We start from the raw sequence: 27,513 nt of genomic DNA, 5'->3' as shown, positions 1-27,513 counted from the left end.
ACTTTAAATTATGAGAGTCATTTTGGAGGCCTAATGTGTTTGTGCGCATAGCTCATTTTTTTCTACCTTAATGCATGTGACTATCCTTTAAAGCAAAAGTGGATTTTTAGTACAGCATCTGCCTGCCTGTGAGGTCAGTGAGCCTTGATAACCTCTGGTCCAAGATTCGAAGTGATGAGACACAGCACATGGTGCGATCTGCCCTCTTTTGAACATGTCACAGTTCAGCAGGGTCAGATACGATGACTCCATGTACACTTCACTGTCGGAGATAACTTTAATAAGAGAGACAGAGAGACAGACTCGGGACGTGAGAAACGAGGGCAGGCAGGCGGCGAGGAGAGTGAAATGGAGACATTCTGAGACAAGTATTAGAGTGAAAGATGGCACTGGTGTGTGTGTGTGTGTGTGTGTGTGTGTGTGTGTGTGTGTGTGTGTGTGTGTGTGTGTGTGTGTGTGTGTGTGTGCATGTGTGTGTGTGTGGGTGTGTGTGTGTGTGTGTGTGTGTGTGTGTGTGTGTGTGTGTGTGTGTGTGTGCATGTGTGTGTGAGACACAGAGTTGATGAGTCTCTAACAAGCAGCTTCATCAGACTGAGGAATGAGCTGCCATGCAGGATCTTACTTTTGACCTACCTTGAAGCGGGGCGGATGAATGGATGGATGGATGGATAGATGGATGTACAGATGGATGTACAGATGGATGGATGGATGTATAGTGGGATGGATGGAGACAGAACAGAGAGAAATAGGGAGAGCTTTTGCTGAAGTGCTATGCAGAGACTCCTTTCTTCACCGCCTGTCAAGGCTGCTTGTCTGTCGGCCAGGAGACAATCACTTACCTCCCGGCTCTGATTCCACAGTCACGACTTTGAGCACCAGCAGTACACAGGCAATGACCAGGGAAATGATGCAGCAGATATGATGGATAAAGACAACACATGCTGTGACTGCTGCTTTTGGCTCCATAGCAGCCAAATCTCCCCCCTGGCTGATGTGTTAAGCAGGAGGGGGGAGTTTAAAGTACATTGTGCGGATGGAAGGTCGATACCAGCATAGAAAAGTAGACCTTTATATACCTAAAAATTGTGTTTAACCTTATTTTTCTCCTGGATAAAATAGTCACTAAATGTCAACACCACTCACTTCTCTGGTGTATTTATTTTTCTTTGAAGGGAGATTTTCTCTGCTTGTTTCCCCTCTCCCTCCATCACAGAGCTCAGTGCATGCCTTGCTCTTGCATTAGTATGCACACTGGGTTCAGTCACACTTTGATGTGCAGCCACATGATTTCACAGTCCACCCTGGTGGCACAGATCAAATTTACAGGTATGTAGAGGCAAGACTGATGAGGAGATTCAGGTTTTCATTTCATCTCTACTTAAGGGTTTCACAGTTATGAGGCAGTATATCGCTCAGGGTGCATGCACTGTAGGTGAATATTGGGTGTAAATGTTGATACAAGACTCTAAAAATTCAATCAATCGGCTGTTCTGTCGCCGTTGGCTTTCTTTAACAAGCTTTGAGATGACTATTTTTAAACTTGACAAGAATTCTACCTTGTTGTTTCTTGGAAAGTAAGTTCTTGGAAAGAGGGAATGACCTTGAGAATCCACAATGGCTCGAGTTCAAAACAAAGTCATGATTCTAATCTGTATAATTAATGGCTACAAGAGCCAGTGTCATTCATTACGGCTGGTATTTAATCTCCTAGATGGGGGATAGTTTCTGTGACTGAATCATGGCATATTTCAATTCATGATTGATTCCTCTCCGCAGCCGATTGCTGTGGATGATGAAGTAATCACTCTCAGTCAAAAAAGAAAAGAGGAAAGTTTTTTTCTTCTTTTCACAGAGCTCCAGTCAATTCAGTTTGTTTCAAAGGATTCTGGGTATAGGAAGAAGCCACAGGAAGCTTCAAGAGGTTTGATTGTTGTGTTTTCTCTGCACACAGAGCGAGCATATGATTGGTACAAAAACAGTTCTAATAAACATCAAAGTATTGATTCAAAGAGATGTCAAAACTGGGTAAAATGTGTTGTTGTCACCGTCACTGCAGGAGTGTGAGAAGATAAACTCGTCAATCATTTTTTAATGAATCATCTCACATCTTTTTGCTTTGGCTCACGGTTCATTTTTCTCTGTTGTGGCCCAACAATGGAAACAGATGAGACTGGGACTCGTCTCCCACTTGTGCTACCACATCAAGATGTTATCTCCAGCTTAAAAGCTTATCAAGCCCACAGTAATGATATTGAGTGACTGAATTGTGTGTTTTGATGGATATCGCTGTGAGTAATCTGATGCCAAATTGTGTTCCAGCTCTCATATTGTTCCGATTTTAGAGTCTGCAAATAACTGTACACTCCCCTTCGCCTCTCATCCTTAACCCCCACTACCCCACCCTGCCCAACTGTCCCTCGCTCAAAGCCATTTGTCAAGGCTACGGTTCTTTCCCACAGGTAGAGAATAAGGTTAGAACCTTATTATAGTGCTCTACTGCACAAAATAGATAGTCATCGTCCGATGTCTGTTTGGCTTCTGGCTAATCCGTTGCACATTGTGTAATGTGCTGTGTTTTCAGTGGTCCCTAACCTGCCGTCGGATTGGACCGAGCACCTCTCTAAATTGTTATCTGTGGTACTTTCTGACAGAGATAATTAGCCTCTACCTTAAAGAAACACCACATAGGACAGTGAAGATTAACTTGATCAACACAATAACTGTCTACCATTCCCTCTTATCATACATTTGAAAATGGGTCCATTTTTGTATCTTTTACTGAGCATTTAAAGCTCCTGTGAGGAGTTTCTAACTGGTAGTGAGGCACAGAAAATTTACATGGGTGTATGCCCAGAAGATAAAGGTCATGTTTGTAAACAATCTTTAATGTGAACTGATTTGTGGGCACACAATGAGGCAGGGACATCTAGTAAAAAGGTAAGGGGAAAAAAAACAATAAGGAACCTTTGTAAATAACAGAACCAAGTTTCTTCTGTTGAACAGAATTTGAAACAATTAAGTAAAACTAAAACATTTCATTGCAAAACTTCTTGTAATTACCATAAAAAACAGAAATTTTAATGCTTCTTGGGACAAGTATTAACACAGGATATCGGTTTATGGACAGTTTTAACACTTTTTAAGATAGAAACCATTATCATAATATCATAATACTATTCCTGCTAACTTAAACCAGTAACTTTGGACCTGAGAAACACTGGTTAGCTTTACTCCTTTAATTATTTAAAACTGTTAATGAAGTGATTTCTTTATATAACCCATCACCTCATGTGCAGTTTTAAGAAAGGCTGTTGCCTGACCAATCCAAATAAAAATTCTCCAGCCAAGAGAAAGCATAGCTTTAAGAGACAGCCTCATAAGCTTCACAGTTCACAACACTTTTGTCCCTATCTCCTCCAAGAGCAAGGTCAGCCTCTGAATGCCGCATCTGACACCTTTATTCTGCATGTCACACAGCAGCTAAGTGTTAGCACATTGATTTTTCTCCTTTTCGCTCTTGCACAGATTGATCATCACATGGAAGTCAGTCCTTGGGAAACTGATCAATGTTCTGCCATATTATCATCCAACTAAGGCGTCATTCAAAGGCAGTTTCAGTTCCGATAAGGTACTTAGTGGGAAACTCTGTCATGTACATGTCAGACTGTGATTCTGAACCTGAGGGCAGAATAGAGATAATGAGTCTTCAAGCGTGTGCAAAGCTGTGTGCTCCTGTTAATAGATTTAAAAGACTTTGTTCACATGGAGAACAAGTTAGGTGCAGGGATGGCCCAGCAGGGGCACTGACTGGCTTTTCCTGGGGTGGCGTGACATGCTGAATGTTTGCATGCATGTCCAAACAGAATGTATTCAGACAGGGCGGGTGTGACTCAGTGGTAGAGTCTGTCATCTCTCAATTTGAAGGCTGGGGTTAGATCCCAGGTCCTGCTGTCCACAAGCTGGAGTGTCCTTAGGCAAGACACTTAACCCCAAAAGTGCCTCTGGTGGTTGTGCCAGGAGTGTGGGAAATGGATAGTTAATACAGATGTTTTTTACAGATCAACACCAAAATGCCATGAACAGGGTGCTACTCATTACTCATTACTATTTCAAAAGTAATATTATTACTTTACTTTTATAACTCACTGCCAACAGTAATGCATTGCACCACTGACTATATTACTTTTCTTTACCCCAACAAACTGGTAATTGTGTCCTTTCTCCTGGTGATTCTTGGTTTGCACCTGGCCTCTGTGTGAATGTCATAAGTGAAATTGCCAGCAGGTGTATTTTTTCTGCAGCCTATGAAAGCATCAAAGTTGGCTGTATGAAAGACTGATTCAACTGAGGACGAGAGACACCGTTTTCCAGTCTAAGTTGAGCTAAGTTGAAAGAGAACAAGCACTGAGAAAGAATTCACATATGACAACGATGTTGTCATCTTTTCTCTTGAAGGAAGTGATGGGCATATTTCCAGCTGCTAGACGTAAATGTGTACTGCTCCCTCTTTTAAGCTAGCCATGTTTGCCAGGTATGTATAAGAACAATTGAAAAACAAGCCAACCCCTCCAAAAAAGGCTGCCCACGGCAGCGCTCATAAAATATGCCCAATTCCATAGGAATTGGCTGACATGCGCAATGAAATTAATCTGCAAATTCTTGTATTTTGAAACATTAGTAGGTTAATAACATAGACTGTAAAAAAAATGGACGTCATCTTACTAGGCTTGAAGTGAAAATTGCTCCCCCTGGTGGCTGGCTTCAGCATAGGTCAAAAAGTCAATTTCCCCAGCTATTTCTTTTATCGGTTTGTTGCGGTGATTTGAAGATATCATTTGGCTGCCTTATATACAGGTCCTCTTTTTTCTGAAAAGTTTAGTTTTCATTAGTTATAAGAGGTTAAAAACAAGGCTCTACGTCATGTTTAAAGATGATTGACAGCTGCCATTCTTGGGTATTTTTTAGGGGATAGTAAAATATGTCGGTAGGGAGAACCAAGAAGAGATTAGACTCTCAAAAGAAGAAAAAATATATATATTATTTTACACTAAGATTCTTTCATAGCCTCTTCACAGACTCTGGTTGCACAACAGCTGCCAATGGTGGCACCTTTGACAGAGGTATTGCCGTAGCCACGCTGTCCGCTCTATATACTGTCTGTGGTTAATAACCATAGTAAGGGAGTAACAAGTTATCTTTTGCTTGAGTAACTGTAATATTATTACTGGAATTTCACTAGTAATTTTCTTACCCTCCACGTCAATAGTAAAAGTAATATTATTACAGTAACGAGTTACGGCACAACACTGGTTGTGAATGGGTGAACTCTACACAAACTAAAAAAAAGGCAATTTAACTGTTCGGAAGACAAAAGACGGAGCTAAATAATCATAGAGCATTTACTATTTATGTTCACTATTTCTGTCCCTACTAATCACAGCTACTGTGATGACTAGCTAAACAAGGCCAAACATGAATGAATCATGTGGCTGTACTAACTAGGTAAAATAAATATGGCGCGGAATGCTACAGAAACTGCTTTCAGATTGGGTGAAATAAATATGATTGAACTTAAGTTTTACTCCTAAATAGTCAAATGTTAAATCACATTTCATGGGAGAGGGAGAACATGCACTGGGTTTGCAGTGCAGCTTTTCACAGCTTCAAGCAGGATTTCTGTGTTTGACAGCCTATTTGTAGATGCATTTAAAAGACTGCATATGCATCTATATGTTTATGAGGAAACCAATAATACATAAATAATAAATGCGTCAGTAAGGCAGATCATTAACAGACAGTGAGTTGTGTTCCGTCAGCCTTTAAAGGCACTATTAAGACGTAAGCTGGTTGGCATTTATTGCAGACAGGGTCACAGAAATGCAAAATCATGCACCCCGTTTGGTTGCTCGGCTCACTGAGAGTAGGCAGATTATTTGCACAGCAAAGTGCCTTTCCTCTATAGACACTACTCTGGGAATGTTTTTGCATGCAACCATAATTCGATGTTAAGTGCCTACTGATGCATAATGCATATCAGATAATGCATTGTGTGTAATCCATGCAGATTTCCCCTGAACTCAGAGTGACATGTCAGTGCAGACCCCACACGCAGCAGTCCTGGTATGGCGTGATCACTGACTGAGACAGCCACCATGTTCGCTGCATCACTCCCCCGCTGTGTCATTCTGTGTCACACAATATAAAAAAATACAAGAGCTGTTTTGTGTAGAACACAAAAAATCTTCTGTTGAATTTTAGAAGTTCAATTTGAGCTTTTTTTTTCAAACAGTTTTTTTTCCCCTCTTTTGAGAAAGTGAACTGAATCTCGGGGTTTGTATGTAGGCCATTCTCCAGGTCTCAAAATTCAATAGTTTCCATGGGAATGTCATGTTTTGAAGGCTGCTCTGTTTTTCATTGAATAAGACAGTTTTGTGACTTTGAATGTAGAATTTAGTTTCTCATTTCACCATCACACTCTTTTTAAAGCAAGCGGTGACCTGTGTCATTGGGACATTGGAAAGAGGTCAGATACTGCCAAATGTGCTGCTGGGTGCAAGTCAAACATAGAGAGGCGCCACACCCAGATGCTTAGATGTTTGTATTGATTTGTAATAAAAAAGGAATGTGCAGGCACATGGAGGAACACTGCTGAATAGTGTTGAAGATTTAATTAAAACTAAATAAAACAGGTCCTTGCTGGCTTTATCTAATGCTTCTTCTAAAATAGCTCTGACGGTATTCTGCGCTAAACTGTGTCTGGCATCCCGTTTTACTATTTCTGGCTTCTCCCACCTGTCTAGAAATAAGGCAAGAAAAATATGAGTGAAGGAAGATGAGCCATCTCTCCCCTTTCCTGTGGGTTTCTGTTATTCTACCACAATTAAATCATAATGTATTCATTTTCTGTGCAAAATAGAGCTGTCATGTGCATGAAAGAGCATCCCACAAAGTAATCCTTGCACCTAAAAGACCATAGAAGTAGGTTACTTCCTGCATATATTTACCATAATCACCTGGTTTTCCATTCATCTGTTAAGAAACTTCTGAGGACTTTAAATGTTTTCCCTCAAAGAAGTTGGCTGCTATTTTTTTCTTTACCTGCAAGCCATTAGTTTTCATTGCTTTCTGAACAACCATGTGGGTAATAAAAGCTTGAATTGACATTTAAGCTATAATGGGTGTCAGCAGCCCTTGTCGTGCTCCCCCACCCTCCTCTCTTCGCTGGACTTGAGCTTGGCAGCAGGTCTACTCTGAGTCCATGACACGGAGAGTTATATATGCCAGGGCATTACAGAACCCGTCTTAATCCGGTTTGTCACGCTGCTCCCTCTGGACGGGGGTAATTTCATGGTGCTGAACTGGTATTGATAGGGCCTTGGTAAATGAGGCACGCAGCAATCGTTAACTTTAATAACCATAAAGATGTGAGCATTGGAGTCATACAGGCTCATGGGAGGAAACCCGTACAGGTGATTAAGAATCGACCACTGCCCGGCCAGCAGCACCTCCAATCTCTTATTCCTACTAATGGAATTACCTGTTAAAGATGTCAGACTATTACCACCAATGGTGCAAATGGTGCACTATAGCTTTTCTTTTCAGTGACCTGGAGCCTATGTAGTCATTACAATGCATTCTTCCTCATTCATCAAACCTATTCTTAAAAGGTTTCATTTTTTTTTGTTTGATACACTGTGTTAAAGCAGTATTTAGGATTCTCTGAGACTATGGAGCTTGATTCAGAAGTAAGCCATGCCAGCAGAGGGGGAAAAAAGCAACATTGATTCATGTGACTCACTCTAGCTGGGTCAGTGCTTCCTGCCAGTCAGCTTGAGCTCTGGAGTGTCTTTCTCCCCTCTCTCCCTCCTCCTTCCTTCGGGTTTGCGGCAGCTCCAGGCGCTACTATAGCTGCTTTGTCCACTTGTTTGTCTACTCCCATTACTGTGGGAGATGCTGCCTCGGGAGGAAAGTGAAATCCAGGCCGCAGACGGGTCAGTGAGAAACCAGCCTGGAGCCTTCACACTAGGCTGAGGTCAGAGACACCATACGGATCACTGTAACAGCGCGCTGATGGTGCTTGATAAATTGTGTATCCACTCCAGGTCTTGATGAATCAGTGACACATGGGTTGAAAGGGTTTAGATTGGATAAAGAGTGTTTAGCGGTACCTCAGATTAATTTGTTAGTTTTTCTTTTAGACAGTCTGCCCAGTAGAGCGTCCCAGAGCTCTTCTTCTCTAGATGTGTTCAGTAGTGAGTGGAGCAAGCACCCCCGGTAGTCTTCCCTCCTTGAGGCTATCTTTTATTATTCATCCTCAGCAGTTGGCTCTCTGGGAAAAGGCTTCAGAGTGAGAACAAGTGGCCAGGGCTTGAGCTTTTACTCTCAAAGGCCAGGAGTACTGAAGCTCTGCGGAAAATTCTCCATGTCCAAAACATGAGAGTACCTGTGTTTTCTTTATGCTTTTACCAACAACAGGATGCTCTGTCATGTGGAAAACACACAGTCAGTGTCAATGTTAACACCTCCAGGCTGTGTCATGTATAACAGCAGGGCTCTAATGTGGTACATACAGAGAAATGCACTTTGCATGCAGTCACTCTCTCCTGCTGCTTCACACATCCTCCATACTCCACAAAAGGTGTGATTCAGAGAGCATTAGGAGTGATACACTCCATTATGAAAATGTCCTATTTTGGTATAATTCTACTCTTCAGGATCCTTTTCCACACTCTTAATTTTAAATGGTGCTGTTTTTCAGAGAGAAGAATTTCTCTGTAAGTTCTGCTGAAATATATAAAGGGGTATCTTTTGCCAAGAGGAAGGACATGAGGAGAAGTTTCCTGGCATTGCCTCCTAGGCCTGCCTTTGGAATTCACTCGACAGCGCTCTGTAGCATGTTCAAACATTATCCTAAGTAATCAGGGGGAGTGTTCATAGAGTTTCAACATGATGTTTAAGTAATGAAAAACTAAATTATGATGAACGGCATTAAACATATATGCAGTGGGACAGCTGGCCCACTTAGATGCCTTTGCTGCTTGAAACAGATCATTAATACTCTCCTTCTCATCCTCAAATCTAAAAACATAAAAATTCTCTCAACAAACAGAATGGAGCTTTTTTTTTCATTTTGGAGATATCTGACAAATGCTCAATCAGATTCTTTTTATTATGTTTAAAACTGTGCATCACAACTAGGGAAAAAGGTCATTTTGCATAATGCATGATTTTACAGACAGAAAAGTTAACAGAAGGAAACAATCTGCTGCTTAATAAAACTTTGCGGGGGTTTGAATGAACTTCTCTGGCGCACTGTACAAAATAACTTTGTTGACTTGAAAAATGCATTCGGGGTCTCAGTTTGTCTTCCAAATAGGCTCCATTTGCAGCAATAAATTGAAATACAGCTCTCACTCAAGCATCAAATTTACATTTTCAAGCTTTACACATGTCTACACTTATTTACCGCAAATAGGAATGATCATTCCAGTTGCCACCTGAGATGTAAATTCACAATTAGCAGCAGTGAGATGGTGGATAGCTGTCAGTTACACGAAGGCTCAGGGGAAGAACAATGAGCCCACGGCAGAGGAGGAGGAGGAGGAGGAATGTGAAGAGAGATGGAATGTGGTTGATGCAGCAGCTGCCTGTCTGGCAAAACAAAACAGACACTCCAACATGCAGGCTCATTTTCACCCGAGTATGCAATGATTAAGTTGTTACGACGAGTCCTTGAGAGGCTTAAGCTATCCTTCCCTCGGCCATATGTCATTACTTAATAACCACAGCATGCAGAGAAAAGGCTGCCTGAAAGAGAGTGTGCCAGAGTTTTAAAGAAAAGAAGTGACAGCTTGTTGATGGTGAGCCGGTGATTACTGCTCTTGGCCTCTCTGCATAGATTACTGCTGTTGATGCCCAAGCACAGCCAGGGTATAGTCGGGAAATTTGTGTTGTCTTGTTGGCTTTTTACAGTGACAAAGTCACAGGCACCTGCATTTATCTCTGTCAAAAAATTGCCAGATGCAGTGAGATCAGAGGAAAAATCGGTTGCCAGTTGAGCTCGTTTCAGGATAAAAAGAAAGTGTCACTTTTGTTCCTGAGAGCCCGGAGCCTTCTGTGAATAAACTGTCATGTTTTTTTTTTTCTTTTTTTTTTTTCTTTTTTTACTGTGACCTTGAGTTTTTGCTCAGAAATAATGCAACCCATCACTGGCTGGGTGTTTTAGCTGCTGTCTGTGACTTTCTGCGAGGGGCATCTAGGGTTATCATTTGGGCCAAGCTTCAATACCTCTTTAATGATAATAATAATAATAATAATAATAATAATAATAATAATAATAATAATAATAATAATAATAATTATAATAATAATAATACATTTGATTCATAATGCATGTTAAATCAAAAACAAATCTCAAAGTGCTACAAATAGAAGCATAAAAAACAGTTATTTATCCATTAGTATGTTTTAATTAAAAAAAAAAAATCTCTCTAAGAAAGAACTTGCCGTGGAATTTTTCCTATGCAAAGGGAACCATTATCTAACATCAAAGTTTGCATGTTAATCTTGAATTTTACTGTCTTGTCAGTTACACCTGATACACACCTCTGTGAGGCTCATGGCTGCCAAAAGTATTTTTTTTCCAACAGCTAGCACTTTACAGACTTAATTTTAGAGCCCCTCATCGTCTGTGACAGCTGCAAGTCTCACAGCTTACTGCTGTGTAGATTTAGTCCTAGTCTGTTTTGTCATTTCTGATATAAATTGAAGGTTCTACAGGATTTTTTCCACCGTGGTTCAATGGTCCTCTTGGTAGAAATACAGAAGCTTTCGGAAGGTAACACAGTGGGTTAACAAAACACTTTTTGAGTCGCCTTACACTAACTTAAAATCACTATCTTGCAGGGATGGGTACCTTTCACATTTCAAATCAGAAAAGCACTCAAAGAGCGCAGACCTCCGCCAAGCATATTGCGATTGTCATGCAACACTTTGGTCCTACTTTAATGTTATACTCCCTTTCAGCAGACTGTCAGCTACAATTTGGTGGTAGTTGCAGGTTTGTACGATAATTTGTTACCTGAGGGTGTTGAAAATTATGATGACCCAGTACATATTTCCTCTTCCAGATCTTAGTATCCAGAATATTGCCAGGATCTGGATTGTACTTTTACATCTGTCAAGAATTATGGTGAACTTTTCTTGTATAATTGTATTATTTTGGAAAGCAATAGGACCACAGGATTGGACATGGAGTTAAATACACATATGGTGAAAATGGCCCTATCTCACAATGATAAAGAATTCTTTTAAAAAATCCTGGATCCAGACCTCCAAGATTGAATTACTTCTTATTCAGTTTTTGAACATTTCCTGAAAATTTCATCAAGATCTGTTCATTACTTTTTGAGTTATGTTGTTCAGACAAACTCTCCCAACAACATAACCTCATTGGTGGAGGTAACAATAAAAACAATAAATTACCAGTGGCAGTTGATATTGGTACTTAATGGTACCAATTTTCAGTACTTTTGAGTTTTGATGTGGTAATAAATATTTATTTGTTCAATCTAAAAAATTTAAAGATTTTGAGTTGAACATATTTATTTCTCAGTAAACATAAACTTTCAATGCCATGTTCATGTCCAGCATGGAAAATCACCTACTCTTTCACTCCCTCACAGTCACAAGGATGTGTTTAGGTGTTGAAGCATGGTACCGTTTGATTGTTACGTAAATGGGTACTCGATACTACAGACAGAATTTGGTCGATACCAATTCAGTGCCCATCCCTACTATCTTGTTGTACTAGCTTCATAGTTCTTCTATTCAAAATGAACATCTGGTGTCACAAACACTATACATGCAGAAATAAAATAAAAAAAAAAACATCAAAACCATCAGGGAGCATATTCTTAGAAACATCACCCATGTCCTTTTGAAAAAGTTTGTACTGTAAATGCAGCTTTAAATAACTGCTGGCTCAGTAGTTATCTACTTAGAAAATCTCAAATTAAGAGAATAAATGTTTAAGCATGGCTATCTGTTTAGCACTCAGTGCTTTCTACCCCATTTGTCTCCACATTTTACAGCCTTACCTCATTAACAGCTCCTAATTGGCCATTGGGCTAAGCTGAGAACAATGAAGCATTGATTTCCTTAAACATAATCACCTCATCCAGTCCTTTAATGGCTGCTGTCAGTGTGGGTCGCAGGGAGAAAAATGACCAGTCAGTGGTCCCATCGATGCCCTTCACCTCCCCTCACCAAAGGCTAGAGTGCACAGCCACCCACTCCATCTTAGCAGGTTGGTTTAACCCCTTTAGCTACCTGACAGGCTCCAAGCACTCCATCCATCACAACTTGCAGCTGTGTCACACACGGTGTTCATGTCACATACTGCACCATAATGCACACGCAGCCACTGATGTGTGCCTGCTGTTTTAGACTGAGGTTTGCACTACAAAGTGGAAAATCAAAACATTATCAGATGCATTAACACAGAAACACAAGAACACACACACACACACACACACACACACTCAGATGAAGAGAGTGGCAGGTTATTTACCCCAGCAGCTACCTGAATGGGATTATGTCTAGTTCAAGTGGCCATTTGTCGTCTAAGTGGCCCTCTCGACTGGCCCAGTAGAGTCATCGTAAAGTCATTTACTCCTCTCTCTTTCACATAGCAGATGGTTCATCGTGATCACGCCTAATGTCCACCTGGCTGATGGCTGGACTTCATCCTAAAGCTGACACACACAGTGTCCGCAGCGGTGTGTGTGACGGACAAGTATAAACCTGAGGATCATGTGATCGAGTATATGGATGAAAAATTAAACAAATATGTAAACGCACAACTTTACTTACCCATCACACAAACTTTTTCCTTCCCTTTTCGCATAAAGCCCAACATACAGTTTGTTTCACCATAGACTGTATATAGAGTGGACAGTGTGGCTCCGCCATCTATCATTGTACGGTTTTAAAGCCAAAATACCCCCCTCTCTGGCGCAGCCATTGTAGCAGACATGCAGCCAGAGTCTGCGCAGTAGAGACAGCGATGGATTCTGGGAGAATCTGAGTGGAGCTGGGTGACAAAAAATAATAATAATTGTTTTTTTTTTCTTTCAAGAGTCTAATCACTTCTTGACTCTACCTCCCAACATGTTTTACAATCCCCCCAAAAAAATACACGAGAACGGCAGCTGTCAATCATCGTTAAACCTAACATAAAGCCTTGTTTTTAACCTTGTATAACTAATGAAAACAAAACTTTTCAGAAAAAAAGAGGACTTGAATGCAAGGCAGCCAAATGATATCTTCAAATAACCACTACAATCGGACATGAGAAACATTTCTACGAGGAGTATTAATTTTTTTAGAGTTTGACCACAGCCCATCTGGAATGGCTGAAAAGCTGGATTTTTTAACCTATACTGCTGCCAGCCACCAGGGGGAGCAGTTTTTGTGGAGACCTCACATTGAGCCGCGCAAGCGGATGTCCATTTTTTTTTACAGTCTATGGTTTTCACCCATATTTAGACACTCAAACCAGAGACTGAGTGACTTTTAATTACTTCTAGCGCTCGGGGAAAAAACCTTGTAGAAACTCAGTAAAAATTCTGACAAAGGTTGTTTTGTTTGAGCTGCTTGTCCATGATTTCACAACCCTGCTTGTCTTTAATATAAATTGTGGGAAGCAGCAAACTTTTGGGGGATTCTGGATTAGCCTGAAGCAAGCAAGTATGGGCTCCCACCAAGACTTCTTTTTCTGGCTGTTGTTCTCTGTTTGGAGCTGGACTGTGTAAACATTTAATTACAGCAAATTTCATGATATTTGCTTCATAACATTATTTTCTTTGGCTCTTTCAATAGAGGGGGAGAAGTGAAGACAGCAATCCATAAAAAAAAATCTGCGGAGATCAGAATCCTGAAGTCTATAGAAGTGAAACAGGCTTTCAAATACTGTGACACCAATATATATATATATATATATATATATATATATATATATATATATATATATATATATATATATATATATATATAATTTTCTTAATTGCTTTAGAGACTTGATTTAAGGCAAAGTCATTGTTAGTTAAGTGTCCGCAGGTAATGGTTGAGTCATTTCTTATCTTGAACTGACACTGATGTCAAACTAAACCTCCAAAATACATGTTGTATCATGCATTCTGTTCTTTGTGGTGAGTTTTTCTTCAATCTACAGTACAATTAGTGCACCTGCCTCATGTGTTGGTGTATTCTTCATTGCCACTTTATTTATAATGCTACCACCCAAGGGTAAATATAGTTTTCTCATTCTCTTGTGCCAACACTTCTTGCCGTCTCCTTTACCTCCATCTTGTCAAACTTCCTCTGTGTCACAGAAGCTCCACTGAGCAAGTGATGTGAATGTGATAGGGCTTGTCTTCTGTTGTCCCTTGTCAGATGTTTGCAGGTTAAAACACTGTGGTGCTAAGCTGCAAATCAGGCACTAAAGCTGGCTGAGGGATTCAACCCAGTTCAGCTCTCTGGGATGCAGCGTTAAGTCCTCACTTATTCAGAGAACCGCTTTGACTTGAAAGCTAGTCTGCAGGTCAGGGAGCTGTCGGTAAAATATTCAACATGCCAACACATTGTGAGGTTTGAGGTTTTAGCACACTCAAGGGATATTTCCCCTCACTTTTATAGTCTGTGTTCTGCCTCCTCCTGCCCAGAAATATCCAACAACAAGCTCTAAGAGAGTGACATTAATACTTCACGACAGCGCGGTCCAGCAGGACTGCAAATGTTTGCCTTTTAATCCAGGACTCTGCGGCCTTTGGTCTGGCCACGGCAGACATTGATGGGAATGGGAGAAGAAAACTGTTGCCAAACTTGTCGAGGTAGCTGGGAGCTCAGCTCCGTAATTCATGACCCGAGCCTTTTCAAACATTTGCACAGCCAACCAAGCAGGAGAAACACACACCGGTTGTTGTCGTGCCAGTGGAAGCGAATGCATCTTCTCACAGCAGCAGGATGTTCTCTTTAAAAACTGGTACGGTCGAGTGAAATCAGGGACAAACAAGATGAAATGTGGCATTTGGTTGTCTTCCTCTTTCTTGCACTCTCTGCATTCTGTGGATTGCAGAGGAGAAGTTCAACCCTCCTTCTTTCCTCGCCTCTCCTCTGTCCGGGGATGAGCTCCAGTTTAATTGTTGGATGCTGGTGTCTGTTGCAGTGGCTGTCAAGGGAAGATAAAGAGTTTTTCCTGGGGCATAGGGAAAGGGGAGAGGGGTGATGGAGGACCTCTCTCCTGCAGCTCCGCTGGCTGCATTAGCCCCACGCTTTATAATTGTGTGAAGGGGGCACTTCCAGTGGCTCCCTCATTACTCACCAGCATGGCCAGCCCCTGGCAGCCAGACACACCTTGTCCTCTAGCTCTCTCCCTCTCCCCGTCTCTTTTTTCATGGTGTCCCTCAGCTCCGTCACCTCCTCTCCCTCCCCTGGGCAATCCTACCCATTGTTATTGTGACCCAGTGCCGCCATCGGCACATATCGCCTTTTCTTTCCACTGAATTTTTTTGACATCCTCTTTTATCAGACTGGGACCTATTGTACAGCATTTGCTCTGACTGATGTCACCTATGCTTTGGAGTTAATGCTTTAGTGTAGAATAGCCTGAAACTGTACGGCCTAAGTCATAGGATCCAAAGCCGACTGCCAAGTCTCCACTGAAGAAGAATAGACAAATGATTCATCTCTTTTTAATTACACTGATAACATCTGGAAGATATTAAAGATGCAAAAGCAGGCGGATTAATACGCAGAAAGTGCATGATGTGATCTTCATCATTTGCTGATTGGTATGGAGTTAGGACAGCCCGCTCTGACTAAGAGGCAATTAGATGACATAATTGAGATGCCTCGAGGGCCAATTTGTTACACATACTTACAGTGTAAGTGCCCAATGATTGTACTGCAGCAGGCCTCATGATTTCCCACAGCCCGGCTTTCATTCACATTATCATTGCTTATTTGGAGCTTTCATGCTGATGAAGAACATGTTATAACATTATGTGGAAAGTTAATACTTACTATTCTATGTTTTTCCAACAAATTATTTTCAGTGACATGTTCCTTTGTAATCCTGCTCATGTATTCATCGTGTTTCTCCTTGCCTGTCTGTTTGCAGAGGGAGGAACGTGTGAGGTGATCGCCGCTCACCGATGCTGTAACAAGAACCGTATTGAGGAGCGTTCTCAGACTGTCAAATGCTCCTGTTTACCGGGGAAAGTGGCTGGGACGACACGCAACAAACCCTCCTGTGTGGATGGTAGGAGAGCCTTACATGTTCAACAATGTGCTGCTGCTACTGAAAGCTATTAGTCCATTTGATAGATGCTTTATACAAAGCCAGAACAGATGAACTGCATCAAATGAGACGTCAACGTGAGATGCTTTCTCAGGAATGTGTTTGCCCAACCAATGGCTGGTAAAGGCAGCCTTTGTCCTTACAACCACAAATCCTGCTCTTAAAACTGTAACCTTGATCTCTTTCTAAGCTCAGCATTGATATTGCTGAAACTTTTTTTCCTAGACTGTTTCAGAGTTCCTGTGCATAGATAGTATAAACACAGGATATTTGGAGCTTTGGAGCTTTTGAATCACTCAAATGACTTCTTTCCTCAAAGATATCCCAGGAGTAAACACACTGCAAAAACTGAAAGTCAAGCAAGTGTGTAAAACAAATCCTTATTGGACAAATTCACCTGCCAAGATAAATAAATGTTGTATTTTAAGGTAATAGCACCTAAAAAGAGACCCAAATTGCTTGTCATGAGTAAAATATCGTTCAGTGTGGTAAGAAAAATATACTTCAAAAGTTTTGTAATTAAGAGATTACTTCCGTTGACTTAAAGCTAAAGTGGCATATTGTGAGTACACAGTAGATAGTACAAAGTAGATTCTGAAATTACACACCTGTTTTCCTCTGGACTTGTTCCAAAAGCCAAGCTTCCAAAATGCATGAATGGGCATTGGCAGACAGCAGCTGGAAGCTGAGATGACAGAAGTCTGTGGTGGAAATTAGGCTGGTAACATGGTTCATATTATTTGTATCCAAAAAAAAACTCATGTCTCATGTCTCAGGTGACACACTCCTCATGGTGTCATATTGAAAGTTATCTACAAGCATTCGTTTTTTTTTTTTACGTACAGATTTCAAATGAACTCTTCAGCTTTGCGAAAATTTGTTTAACATTTAATAGAATTATACCAAAACAAACTAAATAAATCACTACTAGTGATAAAGAAATACAGCAGCCATGGCTTCGCTTTTTAGCCACTCCGCCTTTCTCAGCTGTTGCCACCACTGAAAGGCAGACCCATTCACTTCACTTTATCCTAGTGCTTTATCAAACCTCTTTGGGTCTTTGCCTCTCTGTTGGCCTTTTTTTGCTCTGTGCTGTAGAAATATGGAGCCAAAACAATAACTTCAATGTTTGGTTCTGAAAATAAAATTTGGCATTGAAAAATTCATCCTGAAACTTAGAAAAGTAAGACTGGCATCGAATGTGTATTATGGCATTGAAATATAAGTAATGTTGTTGATAACGGTTTGCTGATGTTAAAAACACAAAATGTAAAATGTTTATTATTCCATTTATATCAGTTTTTGCAATCTAATGTTTTTAAATTCAAATCGTATTATTCATTTGATGTCACTATTTCATTAAAATGCAAAAATTTATAAAATAAAAGTGAAATAACAGAAAACATTTCATGTACAGGTGCATGTACCAAACATTAAAATAATCATTTTGGCTCCGTATAGAAGTTGTTCAAAGTGGCTCTAAATGCCTTGACTGCTCTTTCTCAGCTGTTGTCTAATATTTAGTGGTTATTTGGCGGGTATGCTGTCTTATCTTTTCATAAGGCATGAAATGATTCAACAAACGTTTCACTGCCCTGCAGTTGCCATGGGCACCCAGTGTTTTTCACTATGCTGTTTGAATATTGTACACAGTAAAAATGAAAAAGTTGTGCAAAAAAATTTCAAGGCAATCCACTGCAGTGGATTTTTGAGTTTTGAGGCCAAATAAAAATGTTGTGATTGAACCAAGGAATAAGTTTTTGTTGAGATACTTTATTATTCACATTAACTATAACTATAGGAAGGGGGCTTTGATCCCCATTCCTCTGGTTGGAACTTAATGACTCTTCCACCAACACACAACTCATTGACCAGTCAAGCAATAAGTCAAACAATCATAAAGCTAGAGCTCAAATAAAAATATTCACCTTTATGGTGAATTCATTTTATTCTCGTCCATTTTGATAATGAGAACAGGGGAGATGGTGGCACATGTGGGTAATTGAAAATGTAGATTAAGACCCCTGCAGATTTGAGTTGGAGACCCCGCTCTTTGCTGAAAGCATTGTCCAAAAATTTAGTTAAACCCTCAGACCTATAATTTGAAGTTCTGCCAACTTTACACAACAAACTTGATATAGGAAGACCAGCAGAATATTTTTGTGTTGTTGTTTGCTTAACCCAAAAAATCATTTTCAGACCAAAAATTTAAAGCTTCCATTTTTACAGTGTAGACTCTACTTGTAGTGGAAATATAAAATGTTTGTCAAAAACGCTACCCATAATGTTTCTACAATGGATAACCTAAACCAGCTTTAACTCTGCTTTCAAGAAACCTGCTAAATTAAAGGAAGGTAACCATCATGGTTTATACTTATTACAAGCAGTTTAGGAGGAGTCATTTTAAGCTTGTAACATCTTGAAATAATGGGTTTATAATGCCGATTGGGTAAACATGGTTTACATTAAGTCTGATTAGACTTTTTGGTAAATGAGCAATTACTTGTACACAAGCAAAAAATAGTATATCCCAGATAAAACTAAAGTTGAATTGTTGTAATTTCCTTATTAGTTAATTTTACTGGACTAAAATAAAATTCTCAAACATCACAAAAAATCATACACTTTTTACAGGGCTGAGGAATTATACACTCAGTCACTCTGGAGGCTGCTGCATTTTCATAGACTTCAGTCAGTATAATCTTACCTTGACCATACATGCCTTATTGAACATTTTTTATTGACTTCCTCTTCCTAAGTGCAGTTGTCTGCATGACATGTGAGGTAAAGATTAACATTTCATGTCAGGAACAGAGGATGGCTCCAAGGTGAAACTCTGATCAGGTTTGAATAAATATTTTCAAAAATGTGTTTTTGTATATTTTTAGGACAAACAAGGTCTTGCAGCACATTCAAACAGAACATTTGTCTCTTTGTGAGTTTCCTTGTGACAAAAATACATTAACCATTCAGAACCCAGCAATGTTGTGCTGCGAGGCATCATGGGAGCTGGAGGATGATCCAGCTGGGCTGCCGAACACCTGAGCGGGGAGCACGTTGCAGATCACATCGCCTAAGGCAGCTCAGGCTGATGGAAATGAATAACTAATAAACACAAGTCAGGGAAGCTCCAGGCGAGTGCACCTGAATTACCTCAGCTGAAAAAAACAATCAGGCAGAGGCGGCTTCATGGGGAAAAAACTCGACAGGAAGTCACAAGTCTACTGAGACAGAACTGCGATGCCCCCTTCACTCCATGAAACTCATTTACCGCTCCTCAGTCTTGATCCCTTCACCCCCACCTTCAGCAGAGATCAAAGTCACGTCTCTCACTGCCCTCTCGCAAAGATAGACACCAAAATATCTTCATTATGAGAGCTGCTGCATGAAGGGCCAGACAGGCTCGCTCAGTGGGTTTCACAGGGTTGGTTAGCCACAGCTGACACTTGAGAAGATCCTGGAAAATTAGTCAGAACTTTCTCTGAGTTTGATGAAAACCTTACCAAAAGCTTGTGAAACTTTTCAGTGAACAGGTGTATTTTCAATCCTTGAGACATTTTCCTTCTGTGCACGGATGTTGTTTGCCCTGCGGTCGGAGGCAACACCTGAATGAAACATTTACTGAGCGCTGACCTTAAAATGCGACGTTTTTTGCAGACTGTGTTGTCCTTGTTCAGTAGAGACAGACAGTCAGTCATCACCTCCCACGCAGAACCTCACATACAAGGACTTTGAACTCTCCTTTTATATCTTCTCAGATTGGGTCTTTTTCACTTAACATGACATGGAGAGACTTTTTTGAAAAGCCTAGAAAACTTAACATTTAACAGAGAGATTTTAGCTGACAAATAAAGTACACACCTCAAATGAAAACCATGCTATAATATGAAAAGTGATATATGATATATCAACTGAATGTATAGGTTTGATGTGGACAACAATGTTCAATTCAAAACATATAATACACAGTGTGAGGTATGGAGGTGGAGATGTAGGAGATGTTGTTCACACTTCATGCCTCTACGCTTCAGGCTCCTGCAGTGAGGGAGTCCTTGCTGTTAGCGTATTGATTAACAAGCACTTATAGAGGGAGTGGTGATAAAAATGGAAATGACAAGCCACTGAGCAGGACGCTGCAGTATTGAAGAGCGTTGAACCAAGCAAAGAAAGAGTTACCACGATCTCACCTTTTATTAATCTTATTTCCTGTAGTTTAGGTTTTCCTCCATTCAGGGTTTCATTTTACCTGCCTGAAAGTAAATCTGGTTGTTTATTAAACTGAGAAACCGCAATGGGATAGAGGCTAAAGGCCAGAAGAAATAATTATGTGATTATTCATAAGGGCTCATTTGTAGTCGCAAGTGTCATGCACTTCAAACACGCAGTTTAATTAAAGGATCTTTTTTACATGTTGAAATAAATCATCACAGGAGGGGGAGGGTCACTCTGTTCAAGGGTTTGTTTGTTTTTTTGTTTTTTGATAGCTGAGGAAAGCTTTGCTGAAAGTCGCCTTTTTTATTCTCACAGTTGGGCCCTGCAGGCTGCCATAGCACTATGTGAGGGATTATAGACTTGTGAAGTCAGTAGCCTGTCCCCTTAGCAGCACATTGGCCTGGCCCAGATGGAGCTTTCTCCCCAGGTCTCTGCGTTATTAATGTTCCATCCAGATGAGGAACGATGCTGCAGCACGGCTCATATCCACACCCCCTGGGAGACACCTGCCGCCACTGTTCCATACACAGGTTATATACCCAAGAAAAAAAGCTTTAAAAATATGAAGAATAGCCAGTGCTCTGATGGAACAAATCAAAAGTTTATCTTCAGAGGTCATTTGGTCTGGACACACACACACACACAAGCACATTCCTTTATCTTTGGCCAAGTTTTCAGAACCCGGCAGTCTCCTCGATGTGTCATATTATGGGTCATTAGTATCAAAGTCCAACATCAAAGCACCCGGTGGAGAGCAGTCATATACTCAAGTGTTTACCTCTTGAATACAGGCCACATGGGGTGATTTCAGTTGCTATTGGTAACTGTTTGGGCTGTTATTAATACATGAGGATGTGACGACAGCTTGCGTTGGGAGGTGTCATGCTCAGTGGGGGTCTGCTGTCAGATTATCCCCATAGTGGGAATTGATTATTAGCTTTGACAAGGAGAACTATGTCCCAGTTATGTCAAGGCCAACAAGGCTCCTTGTGAAGAACATCCCTTTTAACAAGTCAAACGCTCTTATCTCTGCAGCCTCGCCGGGCTGATCACATGTGCTCAGATTAGGCTCTCATCACTGCACCACTGCCTTTATCCCACTGTATGAGACATGTAAGCCCTTGGCCACAACATGGACAGTCACACACACACATGCGCGCATGCTCATTTACTCAACAAATGCATGCATATGCCCTAATGTGCACACATGCTACCACTTTGTGTTGTCATGTGGCTGCTGTGGCAGCAAACTCTTTCCACAAGAGATGCACATAGATGCCCTCTCACCACTGTTCACTGATGGGGAATGAACCCTTCTGTTTGGCTGCAGGCGCGTACAGCCGAGTATGACAGGTTGTCATGGCACATTTGAGATACATCCAGAGCAGGAAACACTGGGTGATACTTGAGAGGAGGGACAGGGGAGCCCTTCCTCATAAAGCAGAGAAGATACGCTGGGAAAAACTGTCTCGTCAGAGAAGGGGGCACCTTCGTTGTGCCAAGTGTCCTTACATAAGAACCCAAAATATTCATTATTTCTGATGTGTTCTACTGTTAACAAGCTTTTTTTCCTCTTTATTGCAATAGACAAGCCAGACAAGTTAAAGCTCCTGTAAAGAACTATCTGTTAGTGTTGATTTTGGCGCCTCATGTGGACAAAGCTGTCCACAAGTGAGTTTTTTGTGTATTTTCTAATGAACAAAAATTTGCTTTCTGTTTGGAACTTTTTAATGAATTGTTGTAGAAAAAGTAAAATGAGCCAAATTTAGATAGTAGTAATGCTCCAATACCAAACGGTGGTATTGGTTGTCGGTGTATCGGTGCCCCTAAAGGCTCCATCAGTATCGGGAGGAAGAGATCCATGGAACTGATCCAGGCGACTAGCTCTATGCCTTTTTGTTTTTTTTACCAGCACTCTTTGCTACCATATTTGAAATCTTGCCTCTGATGCCCTTGCTTGTTTTTTGCTGCATCACCATTCTACAGGGCATAAAAGTTTACATTTGAAAAGAACTTTTGTAAATTGTGAGGCATTGTTTGTTTTGATGGTAAACATTTAAGTATTTCATAGTTTAGATAAATATAAACTTCAATAATTCCATCTACTCATTTTTTTGCCTTTCATCCAGAACATTACCAGTCTTATCCCACAGAAGAGCATGCAGGTTATCTTTTAACACTGGTATCAGTATCAGTCGATACCATAGACATGGACGTAGTCTCGCAGACGTCACCCGTCTGTTTCTGAGACGGAAAATGAAGCACTTCGGCTATAGCGGCCATATTGGTGGTGGCGAGGGCAAGCCATAGGGCACCTGTTGGTCATGTGACCCTCAGCTGTGCCTCTGATTGGGGGAGCTCGCGATATTGATATCCTCTGAACTGCCAAGTTAGAAAAAAATTCACCCCCGTACAGTGGGTGCAGATAGTAAAATTAGTGATTCAGACAGGAGACGTTTTTTGAACCAGGCTTTAAATAGGTTAATTTATGCTATGTAATTGGCTTTTTTTTTGGCTTGGTGTGTATGTGACTTACGGTGCTTCCGGAGCCAGCCTCAAGCCAGCACTCGAGAAACAGCAGATTTTAGCACTTCCGCATTGTCTCATATTCTTAGACTGGAGGTTGTCGCTTGGCCGATACCAAAGCACAGGTATCAGTTTCGGTTTGGGAACCAGAAAAGTTGGGTCGGTGCATCCCTAGTAAATATATGTGTCTGACACCTACCCACTGTCTGTGGTTAGGGGTTTAAAAAAAACAACACAGTGGTTGTCACCTTTTTGTTGATGGTCTGTTTTGCTTTTGCAGGGCACAAAGAAGCCTCAGTGTTAATTTAAGTCTGTTTCAGAACGATTAAAAAACTCCTCATAGAAGCTTTAAATTTAGTGATGGAAGTTAAAACTTTATTCTCTGCTAAGAAAAGTTGTAGTATTGTTAACAGAATCAGATCCAGGGCAAACTAACACACAGTGAAATCCCCATCTTTTACAGAAGTAGAAAATATTGACTGTGAAGAAGTTTTCTCGCTAACTCTGCAACGTTCCCAATATGATTAGATTCTTAACCTTTAACCTGCTTGGAGAGGATTGGACCCTCAGCTGGAGCTAAAAGGTCTCCTCCCTTTAGTTGTCTTCTTCTCTCTCAAGCAGAGTAACTTCAGAAAGTCTGTGGTTGGGTTAAGAGAGAAGTTTTAAAAAAAAGAAAAAAAAACAGACAAGTCAGATCCATATCAGCTGTGTGGGAGATGCATTTTGTTAAATCGTTTCTGAACCCACATAGCGGAAAAGGGAGAACCGCACAGCAAAAAGAGACATTGTTCATCCATTAATAAACACCTACACACCTACACACACGCACACACACACACTCACTTGCACATAAATAAACCAACTCCACCACACATTATTACACTTCCTTCTTGTTTCTGAAACACACACTTTTTAACATTTGGAGCAGTTTTGAATGTTCAGTACTACTTCATCAAAAGTGAAATTGTTTTTATTTTGATTCTGATTTGTTCAAAACACTCTTTTTGCACCGTGACAGGTTGTATATTTTGTTTGCCCTGAAAAATATTCCTCTCTCTGCGTGTAGGTGGGGAATTTTGTGGCATTTCCTAGAATCACTTGAAGTCCAGAGAGCATACTAAACCATAATATAAAAACTAGCACAGTTTGTTTTTCCTTAAAGTCTGCAGACACCAAGCAGTCTAATACAAATTCAGAAATTCAGGAAAGCCGTGTGATTAGAAAACCAAATAATACTTTCTGAATAGCTAATCAAACCACAGCTTGCTCTTTTCTGAGAGGGGCAAAGATTAATGTGGAATAATGACTCTCTGAAGCTGACCCCAAGATCAGGGTCTGAGTCTCACTCCTGCGGTAATTATACGCTTGCATCATTTGCGTCATGCTCCCATGACCCTTTCAATACTTTACTGCTGTTACACAAAGCTTGAACTCAAACCTCTCTCTCATTAGGATGGAAATGTTTTGTGTGCGTGTGTGTGTGTGTGTGTGTGTGTGTGTGTGTGTGTGTGTGTGTGTGTGTGTGTATGTGTGTGTGTGTGTGTGTGTGTGTGTGTGTGTGTGTGTGTGTTTGTGGTGTTTTTATTCTATCAGACGGTTCACTGTAACTCTTTTTCCCATTTGCCTCATTATGAAAATGGATGACTGACTGGCTGATTGTTCTTTTGTTTAACAATAATAATTGAGTAGCTGGTCGGGACACTTTGATGCAGTGTAAACTCATGTATTTGTCACAGTTATGTGCTCCACACTACTACATGACTCCTACTTTATCTATCTATTACTATCTCAGGTCACATATCTCTTATATATTAATGTACAATGAGTTAAAAATGTTTTTGGTTTTGTCCTTTGCAGAGTAAGCCAAAACAAGTTAGGAAAAGAAACAGTGTCATCTGGCTAATATCACTGGAAAGCTACAGTTTCAGCTGTGATTAATTTTAGTCCAATGAGTGCTGTGTAGACCTTTGAGTTTAAATGCATTAACTGTTCATGGAGCCCACACACACACATATTCACATTACGACACGGACAGAAATCAATCCTCTTGCTCATCCGTCAAGGTGTTCAAACATTCTGCTACCTGGCAGGGACGTGTCAGTGGGTTCAATCCATCACACAGCCCACTCACCGGCAATCTGACAGATGCACTTGTTAAAGGTCTGCCGCTTCATGTTTCTCAATCAATTCAAGTCCCATTCCTGGTTGTTTGTCCATCAAAGCCAGAGACTCCAGCCTGCTACATGGCTAACATCTTGAATCAAACATTGTTTCAGTCCTTGTTCACTGATTATTCCAGGCCCATCTGTCACTTTTGACAGTAAACAGCAGCCTCTTTATGGTGACGTGTGGATCATGATAATTGGGGCTGCTGCTTTAAATCATATTGAAGGTTTCCAGCTTGCAAACAGATGGATCTGGGAATTAATTGCTGGTCCAAAAAGGGCTATATCTAACAGTGGACAGTGCTTTCTCCCCTAGCTGACACAAAAGAGATGTAAAGTTTGCTGATGTTGGAACAAAGGTTATACCCTCTATGCTGACGGCTGCGCTGGGAGTAGTTAAAGAAAAATAACGGCTGGAGGTCAGTGGTCACCAGAGAGTGATGCATGGATCCCGGCCCAGACATGGCTTCTCTTCAGTGGTCAAGGTCAGAGCCAGATGTCCTGGCCCGGGTACAGCCACTGACATGAAGAGTGTGTGTTCAAATTAGGCACGACTGTCTGGTTTTTCTGCCCTTTTGGCCAAAAGACCAGACAAATCATGTACAGTGTTTTGTCAAGTGTTCATCAATGGCCTGGCCTTCATCCACAGGGACTTTAGAGCAAAGATCCAATTTCAGCCTGAATATTTGATGTAATTTGCAGTTTGCTCTCTTTAAGTACACGATTCAGTTTTTAGGTTTCACTTTTAAACAACAAACAAGGCCAGCAGCCTTTTTCTGGTTTGCACTGATTGGATCTTGATCAGTTTAAAAGCAAACACACTATATTGTTGACTAACAATATAGATCTTAAAATTCAGTATCCACTTCTCCTTTTGTTTTCTTTTTTTTATTTTGAGCAATGGACTTTTGGACAGCAGATGTCTTTTTCACATAAAAGTCTGTTCACATCGAAATGCGTGTCTGAGGGTTCAGAGTTTACATTTGTCTAAACCACGCATCAGTAACTACTTGAAACAAGAAAAGAAAACTTTTACACCTGTGTGTGTGTGTGTGTGTGTGTGTGTGTGTGTGTGTGTGTGTGTGTGTGTGTGTGTGTGTGTGTGTGTGTGTGTGTGTGTGTGTGTGTGTGTGTGTGTGTGTGTGTGTGTGTGTGTTCAACATTCTCTGTTAAGTCTCCAGTCCAGGGGAACAAAGGACACACCATGTTGGCCCATCTTCAGTCTCCCACTCTCAACAAAGACCAGTGAAATAAGGTTTACCCAAATTGAAGAAGCAATTTATTTGACTCTAAAAGTGGAAAACCTAAAATAAAAAACAAAAATCCTGCATCTCTTAACTTACCTATGAACAAAACAATAGAATGACGATTCTCTCAAATAACTAAATAACTCAAAACAGGAGAAAACAAGTGATTCAATATAAAAATGGCTTCTCTTTCCTAACTGCTTCAAACTGACAAAGTTTCAAATTATAACAAATCTAAACCTATGCAGAATCTGGCTCTTTGCATTGAACTGCAGAGATGGCAGAAAGGGGGTGGGGCTTCAGCCAGGTGTCGTTTGAGAAGGAGCGGTTTACGCAGCTCCTCCAATCAGGTCTCGGGAATCTTCCACCAGAGACCCAATCCCCGTTCTCCACCTGGTGCAATGTCTGCAACACACATGCACTCTCGTAGATATTCACACACTCACTGGGGACAAAACACAAAAGACACACACACACACACACACACACACACACACGCACACACACACACACACACACACACACACACACGGCCGAGGGTTGTGACATCTCCAGATAATTAATAGTAACTTAATAGTATGTTACTGGAGCTGCTCACTGTACACTGATTGAGTGCTTCTGACATACAGTACAAAGCAACAAAGGGACCAAGATACTTTATTCAAACTGTTTTTTTTTCTCCTTTTTCAACACACTGTTTCAACACTTGATATCAAAGACAGGAAATGCACTGATTGAAGGTATAATTTAAGGGGTTTGTGCTGGGATTCTATTTGGCATAACTACTTGCTAACTATATACTTTCCTGATCATTATTGTTAGCAATTACTGGTTTTGAGCAATTTTAGTGAGTTGATGCTTGTGTTACTAACAATATAGTACTCCCCATTCCTTGGTTGGTGGTACTGCAGGGGCTATAGATTATAATTCACTAAACACTTAATAATGGTGAAGTTAAAACACAGGTATGCTGGTAAACTTGTCATTTAATGGAACATTTCCA

At 40.7% G+C, this 27,513-nt stretch overlaps 1 protein-coding gene across 5 annotated transcripts in view; it reads left to right on the top strand.

Annotated features, from left to right (window-relative positions):
• The window catches only part of tafa1b (TAFA chemokine like family member 1b), a 133,361-nt gene that overhangs the window by 93,277 nt on the left and 12,571 nt on the right, over positions 1 to 27,513 (top strand). For all 5 annotated transcript variants that reach the window (XR_012598441.1, XR_012598443.1, XR_012598442.1 and 2 more), the window contains exon 3: positions 16,181 to 16,321. Coding sequence is in view for 1 of the 5 variants with exons in the window: in XM_074674722.1 (XP_074530823.1) it covers positions 16,181 to 16,321 (141 nt within the window). In the remaining 4 variants the exon portion in view is untranslated. The remainder of the gene's footprint in view (positions 1 to 16,180; positions 16,322 to 27,513) is intronic.

Source organism: Halichoeres trimaculatus, unplaced genomic scaffold (genome assembly GCF_033239565.1).
Source record: "Halichoeres trimaculatus isolate MK-OKI-2021-1 unplaced genomic scaffold, fHalTri1.1 fHalTri1_scaffold_1, whole genome shotgun sequence".
In the NCBI taxonomy this organism is placed as follows: Eukaryota; Metazoa; Chordata; class Actinopteri; order Labriformes; family Labridae; genus Halichoeres; species Halichoeres trimaculatus.
The sequence above is the reverse complement of the archived record's forward strand: the minus strand, read 5'-3'. Positions and strand labels throughout refer to the sequence as shown.